This window comes from Phyllostomus hastatus, unplaced genomic scaffold, assembly GCF_019186645.2.
Source record: "Phyllostomus hastatus isolate PE091 unplaced genomic scaffold, TTU_PhHast_1.1 phas_contig_41, whole genome shotgun sequence".
In the NCBI taxonomy this organism is placed as follows: domain Eukaryota; kingdom Metazoa; phylum Chordata; class Mammalia; order Chiroptera; family Phyllostomidae; genus Phyllostomus; species Phyllostomus hastatus.
The window spans coordinates 8,163,800-8,178,178 of record NW_025333876.1 but is presented as its reverse complement, the minus strand read 5'-3'; the positions used below and the strand labels follow the sequence as shown (position 1 = coordinate 8,178,178).

The 14,379-nt window shown below is 43.6% G+C and overlaps 1 protein-coding gene across 4 annotated transcripts in view; it reads left to right on the top strand.

Annotated features, from left to right (window-relative positions):
* The window catches only part of CRYL1 (crystallin lambda 1), a 130,543-nt gene extending 118,148 nt beyond the window's left edge, over positions 1-12,395 (top strand). For all 4 annotated transcript variants that reach the window (XM_045844902.1, XM_045844904.1, XM_045844903.1 and 1 more), the window contains 3 exons: positions 4,616-4,721; positions 10,226-10,332; positions 11,831-12,395. In XM_045844902.1, the coding sequence (XP_045700858.1) occupies positions 4,616-4,721; positions 10,226-10,332; positions 11,831-11,944 (327 nt within the window). In that variant the 3' untranslated portion in view covers positions 11,945-12,395. The remainder of the gene's footprint in view (positions 1-4,615; positions 4,722-10,225; positions 10,333-11,830) is intronic.
* The last annotated feature ends 1,984 nt before the right edge of the window (positions 12,396-14,379 follow it).

The following is a 14,379-nucleotide window of genomic DNA, read 5'->3' as shown; positions in this document are numbered from 1 at the left end:
CTTCCCATTCTCCCCTGAAATTCCCTCTTCTCTCCCCTCTGGTCACTGTCAGCCTGTCCTCTATTTCACTGTCTTTGGTTATATTTTGCTTGTTTCTTTGTTTTGTTGATTAGGTTCCTGTTAAAGGTGAGATCATATGGTATTTGTCTTTCACTGCCTGGCTTATTTCACTTAGCATAATGCTTTCCAGCTCAGTAAATTAGATTATAACTAAAGGAAGTAGAAGCTAGAGTTTTTTCAGTAAAGGGGATTCCTTACTACTTGGGCTGGGCTCTCCTTGCATGGTGATTTTTTAAGATGTGTTGCAGCCAGGTTTTGAATCAACAGTGACATTAGCATTAGCCACTCTGTATGAGTTTGAGGAATGTTTGAACCACATGGGGCTTTTCTTTGTATGTATGACGTGAAAATTTTACCATGGAATGGAGGAACTACTGACAGCTATACTGACAAATGTTGATTGAACCACAGATACCCTGGAGTGGGGTAGGGTTTTAACCTTCAAACAGTGTGAAGTGTATTGCTTCTGAGGAATCATCGATCAGATCCATGAGCTCAACTCAAGCACTTGTTTCTGCCTTTTGTACCATTGTGATTATGTATTGTAATTAATCCTGATAATATTAACACTTAGGCCCCAGATGTCATTAAGTCTCTGGGTGGTGTGGGAATGGAAAAGTAATTTTCCTCCCAGCTTTCTGAGACCTTCCAGCTGCCCTAGTAATGATCAAATTAACATGAGAAAATGACCAGATTTATTATGCATGTGCATTTGTGGATTCCACAAGAATGTGGGACCTGAGGACACATGGGGCAGTGCAGCTTCTGTGCTATTCCGGACCAAGGAGAGGGAAGCAGGGGTCTGGGACTTCACAGGGGAGGCAGGCAATCCACAGGTTAGATGAAAAGGAGCAAACGTGTGGTCAACAAATTCTTGCTGAGCCACCCAGAAACCATGGGGCACAGGAGAGAAGTCCAACAAACAGGCTTTTGCTTGGATCCTCCCTGTCTGCCACTGACTTCTCTTATGCTAAGGTCGCTATGCTAAGGGTCTCTTCCTGAAGCAGGTTTTCCTATCTGAATTTCTTTTGGAAGTTAAAGGTGGGGAGGATCAAAGTTTCTTTCTGAATCTTTGGTTTCTTAAAACTAATCAGCTTAAAATAATCAATATTCCAAAAGGTGTGTTTTGGGATGGGAAACTCTGGTCCCACTCAGAGGAATGAAGCTCAACAGCAAAATTAAGCAACTTGAACTTTAAAACCTTCCACCCATGGCCCTTTTATTCAGTATGGAGTGCAGTGAGGATAAACTGCGTCAGTGAGCATCTTAGCTGAATCACTTCTGTTTCTTTTCTCTGGATTTAGTTTCTGGGTAAAAACTCAAGCTTAGAGAAATCTACTTCAATAATGCAAATGCAGCAGGAAGAATGAATTAGGAAGAGAAGACAGTAAAATGTTTTCCATTTTCTAACTTGTTGAGCTAATGAATAGTAACTGGTAAAAGTAGAGAGCCCTTCCACAGACAAGCCAGGAGGGGACGGAAAACATTTGGGAATTGTTTGAGAGGAGGCGAGGCTTTTCCCCTGCGTGATGATGTAGCGTGGAGAGTCCCTCTAAGGCTTTCTGTGGTTGGGGCCACTGTTAGCTCACATGATACTTACAAATCAAAAACTAACCGCCCTTGGGTGGCTCCCTTTCTGGGTATTTTGAAATCCTTTTGAAGTCAACCCTAAAAGCACCAAGCACAGTTATAAAAGAGCCAAGGCAAACAGCACCGCGCAAGTGTGAGACAGCTTTCCTAGGTACATCCCTCACAGTTCGAATGCCATTGTGAACTTCAGGCTGTGGAATGTAGGCCTGGAAGCCAGGGTAAGGGAGAATCTGCAGGCCCCCCGCCTGACTGCTTTTCCCAGCATTCTGGAGCCCATGGGGGCCAGGTGCCACGGCAGATGCCTGTGGGAAGCCTGGAGAGGGAGTCAAAGCCACCCCTCCTGCCCCCAGGGCTTAGAACATCACTGTGAGCTTCTGTGTATTATTTCCTTCCTTTGTTGCCCCTCCCTCCTTACAGCTTTGCTATCAGAAGTGAAGGAAGGTGAAACTTGTCAGCATTCAAATAAATAATACATTACTTTTTTAGATTTTATTTATTTATTTTAGACAGGGGAAGGGAAGGAGAGAGGGAGAGAAACATCAGTGTGTGGTTGCCTCTTGTGCACCCCCTACTGGGGACCTGACCTGGCCGCAACCCCAGCATGTGTCCTAACTGGGAATCATGCTGGTGACCCTTTGGTTTGCAGGCTGGCACTCAATCCACTGAGCCACACCAGCCAGGGCACAATAAATTAATTTGCTGCCATGAGCAGTCCAGATAAACTCATGGTTGGATGATTTAGAACTAATAGGAAACCTAGTAAGGTACCACGGTAGCCAACCAGATTGGCAAAAGTTTGCAAGCATGAGGCCACCAAGTGCTGACAGGGATGCAGAGTGATGGGACCACCCATGCACCACTAGAGGAGGCAGGACATATGCGCAGCTGCTTCAGGAAGCAGCTCGGCATTATTCCCCACAGCCAGTGATGTGTGTACCGGGGGACAGCAGTTATGCTTGGATACGAACCCCTCTCAGCAGCCCTTTTTACAGCACTCGCAAGCTAGGAAAAAACCCAGAGGTACATGGACAGCAGGACAGGCGATTCAGCTCTGGTGTTCATGTACCAGTGAGGACTGACAGACTACAGCTGTGCACATGCGCAGAGTCTGAAAGCATGAGTTTGTGTGAAAGAAGCAAGTCACAAAAGAATGCAGTGTGATTCTACTTCAAAGAAGATGAAAATAGGTAAAAAGCACGCCCTGTTTTTTAGGAATGTAAACATAGATGGCAAATCTTAAAAGAAATGGCTATTACAAAAGTCAAATGTTTGTCTTTGGGAATGATGTGAACAGGAATGGTGGACATGGTGGTGACTGCAGGCCGTGTCTTCATTCTCTGAACCATGTGTTCACGGTTTGTGCACATCTTTCTCTCACACATCAGATTAGATGGAGAATGGTTCCCTCAAACAAGTTTCCCCTTACACCTAAACCACACTGCCCTTTGCAGGTGGTTCTGTCTTTTTGGTTCTTCGGTCCAGACGCCCTTCTGCTTCTCCCCCTTGCCTCTTGGGAGGTCCAGACACCTGCATAGACCTGAGACAGCTGGTGTTTCTCCCTCAGCTGCTGGGCTGCAGGCCATGGAGTTTGGAGGTTGGGGGTACAAATCCCCTTTCTGCCTCTTGGGTGACTTTGAAGTCTGGAACTTCAGAAGTCACTTGGCCCAGGGGAGGAGTTCCTGAGCATAGAGGGCCTAGCCCAGAACCCCCAGGGCTGTCTGGAGGGCCTCAAAACCATGGTAAACCTGTGACGACATCTCATCCCCATCCCAGACACTGTCTCCAACAAGGTAGCCCTTCAGGGAAGGGGGAAGGATTTGCTCTGTAACCCAGAATAACAGGCCATGTAGGGTAGACCATGTGTCTGAGCCTGTTCTAGGGAGCTGGGTGGACAGTGTGTGGGTGTGCCCTGGGGTAGGGGCAGAACTGAGATTTCCACAGCTGAGCTCTTCACCCTCTCCCCCTGGGAGCAAAGCCACCCAGGTTGCCAGTGGAAGAGGTGTCAGAGTGGCAGCACAGTGCGTGGTCTCTTGTAGAAGCAGTTTGGCCTGGCCTCAGGGCGGGAGCTGTGTCTGCACCCACAGCACTCTGTGTGTAAGGGACCACCCAGGAGGTGGGTGCTGGAGAGCTCACAGTCATCACACCTGTCTGACCAGTGACAACTCGGGAAAACAGGGCAGTGTCCCCCATGTCTGTCTTCCTTACAGCTGAAAGGTCATGGTGAAAATAACCCTCAGAGGAGACTGAGTTTTCAGTGAAGGACCCAGTGATGCAAATATGTCTAATGCATTGCTGCTCCTTCCAGAAGGTTGTGAGGAGCAGACCAGTTCACACAAATGGCCAATTTGACATGCAGGCTAAAAGCCTAACAACTGTGCCTCTTGCTTTGTAATTTGCATTTGCAGAAGGTTCTAGGGCCTCCCATTTGCCAACAAACACCCAGTTCTAAGCTGCATTTCATCAAAGAATATCATTCTTTACAAACTCATTAAAAGCTAAACAAGGCCGGGCATGCAGGCAGCACAGCCTGGAGAGCAACTTTGCAGTTCTTTTGATGGCTCCAGTCTTACAGCCCCAGATGTTAGCAGATGAATAGAAAAGCCTTCTTGCTCTTTTTTCCTCCAGTGTCCCATGTATTTCTTCCCTTTCCCTTCATCCTACCCCCCTTTTCCAGAATTGCAAGTGAGGCATGGGTTGTGAGAAGGGAAGACAGTGGAACTGGGCCCAGTATAGGAAGTGGATTACAGCTATGGAAAAGGTGAATTGGCATTTGACATTTCACAAAATAGTCTCTTTTCAGGATTCATTCATATATTATAGTTTCATCATGTAAAACTTGATGAAAACACTATTATAGTGCCTGGAAAGTGTTTTTGGGTCCTGTCCCAGTTACCATAGAAGTGACCATAGGAAAGCGGTCTTTCCAGAGGACTCATCCATGTGCTGCTCCCTCTCCACCATTTAGGAAGGAACGGTGTCTCCGAGTGACCTGGACCTCGTCATGTCTCACGGCCTCGGCCTGCGCTATGCGTTTATGGGACCCCTGGAAACCATGCATCTCAATGCAGAAGGTAGGGGCTCAGATGGGAATTTTGTGCTGTGTAGAGTTTGTATGCATTTCATAAATAATCAAAGGTTGTTTTTTCTTACAACTGAAAAGAAACGGTATCATGTACAGGGGATTGTGGCCAGCCCTGGTCATTCACGATCGAGGCAGGACAATGGCTGTGTCCTGGGCCCCATGTGGGACAGCACTCAGGGAAGGACCAGAAGGAGAGGTGGGCAGTGTTGTGGAGACTTTGCTGCCTATCATCCAGCCTGAGAGAAGATAAAGTAGAATTTTCCTGAGAAAGATAATGAAATTATTTCGAAGCAAAAGAAGAGAAAAGTAGGGAAGTAACCACATGAACCTCTGCTGGATTTATCTTCTGCCTAAATATAGGCAGCTTGCAAGTGTAACTGGCTGAGCTGTAGGCTTCTTTCTGGGTGGCCTCGGTCAGTGGCCAAGTTGGGCCATTGGTTACCCTGGAAGCCACTTCAAAGGGCAAGCAGGAGGTAGGTATGAGCTCATGATCTGGTGACTCTAAAAGTAGAGTCACTTGAGACAGGTGAGAAGCTTCCAAGAATGAAACTGTCCACCAGATTTTAAGCCATTTAAAAAGAAGAGATCATTTGAAAAACAAGCAATAAAACCTACACCAAATTAAAACAATGCATCAAAAAAGCCCTGGATAAAAATCTAGGGAAATGTCTCAAATAGTATTATAATGGCTATCTCTTGGTATTGAAATTCTAAGCAACTTTTATTACCTTTTTACTTTTCTGTGTTGTCATAAATTTCTGTAATTATTGTATGTTGTTTTTCATAATTTTTAACTTGTAAGACATATGCAGAAAGAGAAAAGGAATATTGTATTCGGCTCCAAGGTATACTATTTAACAAAAATATTGAGAAACTGAAGCTGATCCAGAAGTGACCAGAACAGTGTGTGTGTGTGTGTGTGTGTGTGCATGTCTGTCTGTCATGACTTTTGTGGGGGTTGAACCAGAGTGAAAAACTGGGAGTGGCAGGCAGACAGGTCAGCACATGTCAGGGAGAACTTTCTAGTAAATGGAACTGATTGGAAGGACAGGTCATGCTGTGAGTAGGATGTTTGGATATTGATAGGAATCTTGCAGTGAGGTCAGAAGTTGGAGTAGATGACCTCTGGGAGTCTATCTTAGATTTTATCATTTCACAAGATTTTGGTAATACTTCAATCAGTTTTCACTACAGTAATGAATGAAATACAATTTCCAACAGTGTTAATTCCAGACAGCTTTACCAGCTATATTCTTTCACACAGCAGGTGCACACCTGGAGCTTTGAGTGGGCTAGTCACGTGTCACGCAAATGTGTTTTAGTAGGTGACTTGATTCTTCCTTAACACCCAGCTAAAGGGAGAGGGGATTCTCACCTGGCACCCGCATGTTACTTTTGTGGTCGGATAACAGTTGAATGTAGGAGGATAATGTAAAGACAGAATTCATTAAAGTGAAACCAGAATTTGTCTTTTTTAAAAAAGATTTTCTTTATCTATTTTCAGAGAGAGGAGAAAGACAGGGAGAGAAACATCAGTTGGTTGCCTCTTACACACCTGCAGTCAGGGGCCCGGCCCGCAACCCAGGCATGTGCCCTGACTGGGAATCAAACCAGTGACCACTCTGTTCATGGGCCAGCACTTAATCCACTGAGCCATCTATACCAGCCAGGGCAGAAGTAAAACCAGAGTTTTGAAATATCATTGAAATAAAGTCTCAGATAATTTTTAAATGTTTTTCAGCCAGAACCTTAAAAATGATGAACGTACTGAAGCATTTGAGATATGTGAGGACATTGCTGGAAAATCACCATGTTTTTTTGTTCTTGAGGAAAATAAGATAATTCAGGTATCAGAAGCAATAGATAGGGAGAGGCCTGAGAATTGCTTTGACTCTCAAACAAGTAGAAACTGAAGCCGATGAAACCAGAAACTCAGGAATCAAACATTGTGGCCCATAACAATTTTTCACACAAAGGAGATTTGATAAGAAAACCTAATTGACTTAATATGATAATGGTAGACGGATGTAGTTTTCAACTTCAGAGCATTCCATGGACCAGAGTTAAATAGTTATAAGATCAGGCTGGGGACCATTGGAAATGGGTATGACTCCTGACAGTGTCACCCAGGATATATCAAGATTGGAGTTGGGAGAGTTTTCTTTTTTCTGAAGTTATTTTCATAAAGCCAGCATCTCAAGTTAAGGCTAGTTATTAGTCTTAAAAGCTACAGTTTATCTAAGAGAGGTAAAAATATTTGATGGTTTGTTTTTAATCTCATAAAATAGCAACTAAGAAACAGGAGGCCAGCATGCTTCCTTTGTCTTTTGGCTGCTTTTTAAAAGTAGCACCCACATTAGGTCATGTCCCTGTGCTTTGGGCCTTTTTGATCTTTCCTAATAAGTTCTGTCTCTTAAAAGCAGGTGAATTCACATGAGGGTGGGTTTGTAGGCTATGTGAAAACCAGACTCCTCTGGTGTGGTAGCAATTAGGGCTCTCCAAGAAACAACACCCAGGTCATGTCCCAGCTGCTGCCTCCACGGTGACATTGGCCTCACAGACAGGTGCCTGCTCTGTACATGCAGACAGATGGGACAGCTCTCCGCCACTCCATCACCTTGGGTTGTGCTGAAGGCTCAAGGCACTGTCTCACCTTCAGGGCACACAGCCAAAGAATAACAAGTCAGAAAGCAGCAAGAGAAGCTAAATCCAGTCTTGTGATAATCAGTTCTTTCTCCCGTTTTTCCTTATTCCATATAAGCATCTCTTAAGAAATTAGGCTCAAAGTCTTCTAAAAAAGCTAAACTCCCTGAGAGTTGTTGAAAGTACTGTACATTGTTGAACAGAATAAAGGGCATGAAAGCATGAAAAGGAAAACATAGGGGAGGTTCGCTCCATAGTGATATGGAGAAGGGACAGGCTGTTGGATAAAAGGATAGAAGTGGCTTTCTCTTTTCATTTCCACTGAAATTGCTATTTGAGAAGATCCCCACTCAATCCTCCTCATACTGCTCCAATGGAAGGAGAGATATTGCAAATACCAGTGTGGTAATGAATTTGCTGGAACATTGTAAATAATTGTGACACCAAGTCACCATGAACTTGTACTTTTAAACTAGTGGGAGAGCCGTCCTGCGGTGTTGGGTTTTCCACCCATGTGCTGGCTGTGTGGCTTCTTGCCATCACCATGAGCTCAGCGAGGCTGCACCCCCACCCCCTACCATGAGCCTAAGTGTATTTGTGGAGAGGGTTTTTATATTTGTAACACTGAAGTTTTCATTGGCTTCCTGGAAAAGTTGGGGGAAAATTATGAATTACAAAGAGTTTTACTGTGTTTTACTCTATCTTAAAGAAATAAGTACCCTTTTAAAGTCACAAATTTTATAAAAGGCAGGGGAAAAGAGTTCTCGAAAGCCCCTGGGTGATTCAGATCTTTACAGGGACACTGAAAGGTGAACACTTGTTCAGAAAATGTGAAGTGATCCAGACGTGAAACACAACCCTTGAATTGCACCCATGGCTTCTTGCTGCTCAGCGGGGACAAGGAGACAGCAGTGGCTCCGGGAGGGTCCCAGTAGGCCTCTGTCTCTCTGCACATACACAGCTCTAGCCTGTCTTCTTGTTTTCTTCTCATTGAACACCTTTACAACTTGTTTAGTCTTGTGATCTTTGCCCCCCAAAAGAAATAACTATGTATGTCTAGATTTTACCACATTTATAATTTGAATAGACAAACACATAGATGAAGTGAAAAAATGTTTAATTTCCAAAGGAAATAAATGTAAAGGTTGTTTTCTGTGTTCTGGAATCCTGAATTGTCAGGTTATACTTGTGTTAAATGAAATGAAACCCCTTATTTTAAAACAAGAGTGTTCACCACTTAATTATAGGTGCTAATGTCATAAAGTTGCTACGTTTGATTTTTTTACCCTTCAAAACAATTTCTCTTCTAAGAGTAATTTTGATATAATTTTAGCACAGTAAAAGAGAAGGAAAATAAAACTGAAATTCAGTGAATTCAGTCTTTCACAACAGTGTGGGTCCACCAAAACTAAATCCCAAAGAAGTTTATCTTTTTTTTTTTTTTAAGAATATCTTGTGGTGATGATTTTTATTTAACATTAATTTAACACAGTTTTTCTGGGGTGGATGAGAGCCAAGCTCGGGGATCTTTGCAAATTCCGCTGTTCATTTGTTCCTATGTTACCTTTCAGCCTTTTAGACTGACCAACCTTTCTGGTTGTGAAAGATGTTGGAACTAGGCCAAAGGTGGCATAGTGAGTGGCTCAGCCGTGTCCCCAGTAGGCTCAGGACTTAGAGATGCCTTTTCTATGTGTACCCAGGGTCAGCTTCTGATGGGACTTGTTCCCCACACATGCCTGCACTGGCCCAGCTCTGCTGCCTCCCAGGCAGGGAGGGGAGCAACACCAAGCGCAGACTGTCCCAGCAGGCCTGCTCCATGTGCTGGGAGGTGAGAGCACTAGACTACTTTAGTCTCTGTGCATGTCTTACTCTAACTGAAGGGCTCAGCTTCAGCCACACACAACCCACAGCTGCTTCTAAGTTACTGTGCTTCTTCCTCCTCTGTCCTGTGCGAGTGAGCATCTTTTTCATGGGTTTCTCCATCAAAATCCTAGGACTGTATCTCAGCATTTGAGAATATGGTTGGGTTCCTCAGGGCCAGGAAGCTGCAGAAGCAGTTGGAGAGCATTGTAGAGTAGGCTCAGAGGCAGCTTGAGCTTGAGTGACAGGGCTGTCTTCCACTGGCCACACTCTGAGCCTACGTTAAAGAATATACCACTGCCCTGGCTGGTGTGGCGGCTCAGTGGGCTGAGTGCCAGCCTGGGAACTGAAGGATTGCCGGTTCAATTCCCAGTCAGGGCACATACCTGGATTGTAGGCTAGGTCCCTGGTTGGGGGTATGTGAAAGGCAACCAGTCAATATCTTTCTCACATTGATGTTTCTCTCCCTCACTTTCTCTCTCCTTTCCCCTCTTTCTAAAAATAAATAAATAAAATATATATTTTAAAAAGTGTCTGCTGCTTTGTAGGCACCCAACCAAGTGGTAAATAGAAGTCAAGGGAACAGAGTAAAATGGGAAAAGATTTGTGAACTGTGACATTTGTGGTTCTTAGAGAATACATTCAAGCCATTTATACAAGTAACCTTGTAGATGCATTGTTAAAGGTAACTTTCTTGGTGAACATAGGACTTAATGGGATAATGCAGGAACTAGGCTGAGTGGAGTCCTGTGGGGTACACTGAGGAAGGTAGAACAGCAGGCCCCAAGGGCTTTCAGGATTCTGAGATCTGAGAGAAAACTTGACAAGTGACTGACTCATGGTGAGGGCCCTCAGTCCCCAGCACCAGCTAATACTGTTCACTGCCTAGCTCCTCCTTTTCTTCACTTACAGGAAGAAAAGAATGTCTTAGTTGGGAGTTCTCTAATGTTCTGGCTAATTTTGTGGATTGTTGTGTTCATATGGTTTCAGGTATGTTAAGCTACTGTGACAGATACGGCGAAAGCATGAAACGTGTCCTCAAGACTTTCGGACCCATTCCAGAGTTTTCTGGGGCCACAGTTGAAAAGGTTCATCAGGTATATGGTCTGACTACAGAAAGTTGTGTGGGCTGAGCGGAAGCTCTGTGTTGTAGGGACATTTTATGTGCATCTAGAATCTTTGCCTTTGCTTTCAGTGGCCCCTCATCCCTAACTTTGCTGTCCACAGTTCTGCCATGGTCCTCAGAGACCTTAAGAGCAGTGTGACCAGTGAACTAGGAGCTCGCTGTGACCTGTCTCTAAGGAGCTGGAGTCTCTGGATTCAGAAAGCTCTTATTCACTGAGGGTTTACTCCTTTCCTTTTGTCTTTGAAAGCAAATTCAGTTTGCACAAATAGGAGCAACAGTTATACTTCTGCTAAATTGCCTCCTCTTCATGCTGCTTTGTTCTTTCTTATTTTTAAAAGTTTTTACTTGCAGTTTATATTCAATCTTATTTTATATTATTTTCAGGTGTACAGCATAGTGGTTTAACAACTATATGATTTACAAAGTGTTTCCCCTGAGAAGTCTGGTGCTCGCCCAGCACCATACATAGTTTTACACTCTCATTGACTATATCCCATGCTGTACTTTACATTCCCATGACTATTTTGTAACTGCCAATTTTTACTTCTCATCCCTTAATCTTTTTCACCTATCCCCCTAAATCTCTTTCCTATCTGGCAACCATCAGTTTTAGTCTCTATGAGTTTTTTTCTATTTTGTTTATTTTGTTTTTCAGATTCCACATGTAAATGAAATCATATAGTATTTATCTTTCTCTCTTTGACTTATTTTGTAGCATAATACCCTCTAGATCCATCCATATTGTCACAAATGCTAAGGTTTCATTCTATTTTTTATGGCTGAGAAATATTCTATTGTATATATGTACCTTCTCTTCTTTATCCATTTGTCTGTTGATGGGCACTTGGATTGCTTTTATTGTAAATAATACTGCAGTGAATATAAGGATATCTTTTTGAATTCATGTTTTGAATTTTTCTAGCTATATATCCAGAAATGGAATTGCTGGGTCATATGTAGTTCCATTTTTAATTTTTTGAGAAACCTCACACTGCTTTCCACAGTGGCTGCACCAATTTACATTCCCACCAACAGTGCACAAGGGTTCCCCTTTCTCCACATGCTCACCAGCACTTGTTTGTTGGTTTATTGATGATAGGCATTCTGACAGGGTAAGGTGATATATCATTGTCATTTTAATTTTCATTTCTCTGATGATTGGTGATATTGGGCATCTTTTCATATGACTATTGGCCATCTGTGTGTCCTGTTTGGAGAAGTGTCTATTCAGGTCCTCTGCCCTTTTTTCAATTGGGTTGTTTGGGGTTTTTTGGTGTTAAATTTTATGAGTTCTTTATAAATTTTGGATATTAACCTCCTATCATATGTATCACTGGTGTATATGTTCTCCATTTGGTAGGTTGTCTTTGTTTTGTTGATGCTTTTCTTTGCTATCCGAAATGTTTTAGTTTGATATAGTCCCATTTGTTTATTTTTTTCTTTTTGTCTTTTCTTTTCCCTGGACCCAGGCCATGTGTGTGAAAGTCCCAGCTGACCCTGAGCACTTGGCTGCCAGGAGGCAGTGGAGGGAGAAGTGCCTCATGAGACTTGCCAACCTGAAGAGTCAGATGCCGTCCCAGTGAAGTATTTTAGAATGCTGTCTCTCCCCTCAGTGGAAGTCCTAACTGATGGGATCATAAGGACTTAGTCATATTGCTTAAAACAGTGTTGACCACAGAGGTGCCTTAACGTGCAAGTCCTCATGGTCTCTGGTTAGCACTAGTCTAGTCACTTCTGATTGTGCCTTGGATGTGGGTGTCAAAGCAGCATTTGAGTTCTCAGGGCTTTTGATTTCCTGCCACCTGGGCAAGCAAATCCTCTCAAGAGTATCACTTTTTATTTTTAAGTGTGATTATGTATTCTACATTTTATAGCTAATGATTGTTGTTTCAAATAATTTTAATCTGTAGCAAAATATTTTTAAAATTGTTTCTAATCTCCTTCTGATTACTCTGTGGCCCTGCATTTTTGAGACAATTACCTACCTTTATTTTGCCAATGCTTATTCTGAATAAAAGTTTTTGATTCCATATAGACACTCTTTTTCTTCTGATCTTTCTGAGAAAGATAGTTTTGATCCTGATGATTGACGTGTTTTAGAGTGACTTAATGAATGACTAAGAAGCAAATACTTCATTCTGGGTCCTTTGTCTTTTGTTCAGTAAAAACCCTCCCATTTGGGGCAGTGTTTCCCACAGCATGTCCCACTGTGCCCTGTGACTCTGGAGTCAGCTGTGTTTGGGAAACTCCATGACCACCTGCCCTTGGGCACTCATCATACCTATTGGAATTTAGGGGCTCCAAGTTCTGAGTATAGATACCTTTTATTTTAAAATCCTCACTCAAAGATATGCTTTTATTGATTTGAGAGAGAGAGAGAGACATCAATGTGAGAGAAACATCTATTGGTTGCCTCCTGTATGTACCCCGACCTGGGATCAAACCTACAACCTATTGGTGTCTGGGATGATGCTCCAACCAACTGAGCCACCCGGCCAGAGCAAGATACCTGTTTAACTTCACCCAATGCCCCATCATCTTTTTTGACATGGAAGTGTGTTCCTAGCACTAGCTCTCCAAATACTCTGGGAAATAGTACAAAAGACCCCCCACCCCATAGGATCAGCACGTCACAATAGCTTTGGTCACTAGATGCCCCTGATGGCTCCCAGCCCAACTGGTGCTCCAGCCTTTCTATTTCGAGTGAGCAGCTTCTTAGCTTCACCCAGTAGGAGATGCTTTCCTCAGAGCTAAGGCTGTGGTGGTGCTGGAACCAGTGTCCCCAACTGCAAACCACGTAGAGGTGTACTTGCAGCTAAGTGTGCACATCACTCCCCTATCACATGTACTTATTTGTTTACTTTTATTTTATTAGTTTAAAAATTATTTATTTTTCAGTTACTGTTGACATACAATATTATTAGTTTCAGGTGTACATCATAATGGTTAGAGATTTATATAACTTATGAAGTGATCCCCTCATAAATCTGGTACCCACATGACACCATACATAGTTACTACAATGTCCTCGACTATTCCCTGTGCTGTACTTTACATCTCTGTGACTGTTTTTATAACTGGCAACTTGTACTTCTTAATCCCTTCCCCTTTTTCACCCTCCCCCCACACACATTCATTTATGAAACAACATCCACTGAGCAGCTGTGATGCACCTGGCATCTCACATGGGGTCCCTGCCTTTCAGCAGTTTATTGTAAAACAACAAAATGTTAGAATAAAATAGGACAGTGCTCCACAGGGCCATATACACAGGAGATCATGACTGCCTGCCCCTGGGTGTTTCCTGGAAGGCCTCATAGCAGGCAACCTTTGAGTTGGGTCTTGAGTCTTCCTGGCTGAGGGGGCAGATCAGGGAAGAGTGCTGGGCATCCTGGAAGGGGGGGTGGCTGCAGCCTGAAAGAGGGGAGGCTGGAGCAGGACAGAGCCAGACAGCGGACAGCCTTGGGGGCCACATCAATGGTCAGACCTCGCACAGAGCAACAGAGAGCCTAAATGGTCTAGGTCATGAGTGATCCAGTCATCAGGATTTCAGAAAGTTCCTTCTGGCAATGGAGGGACTGAGCGGGAGGCGGAGCCAGTTGTGGTCCACCTGGGGGCTGATAAGTGAGTGCAGAAAGCATCCCAGATGTAGGGCGAGTCATCAGGTGAGCTGAGAAAGGTGACGTCAAAGCCTCAGAGTGTCAACTCCAGCAACTGTGCAGATATTATGCCATGTTATAGGATAAGGACATTAATTAGGAGGAGGGCCAAGAAATTTGAATGTCCCAGATATTAAACTTCCTGGAAAAAATAATGTAGCAAAACATGAAGGAGGCTGTCAGCCCTGAAAAGATCGTTCTTCATCTGATTAAGTTGTAGCTTCTCCTTAAACTCTAATGACTCAGTCTCTCCCTCTGTGACCTCTTGGTGGGCTGCTTCTCTGAATCACAGTCAAGCCCTTGGTTTTCCCCATAGCTTCTGGCTCCTGCTTATTTTCCTTCAACATACTCCCTGTTGT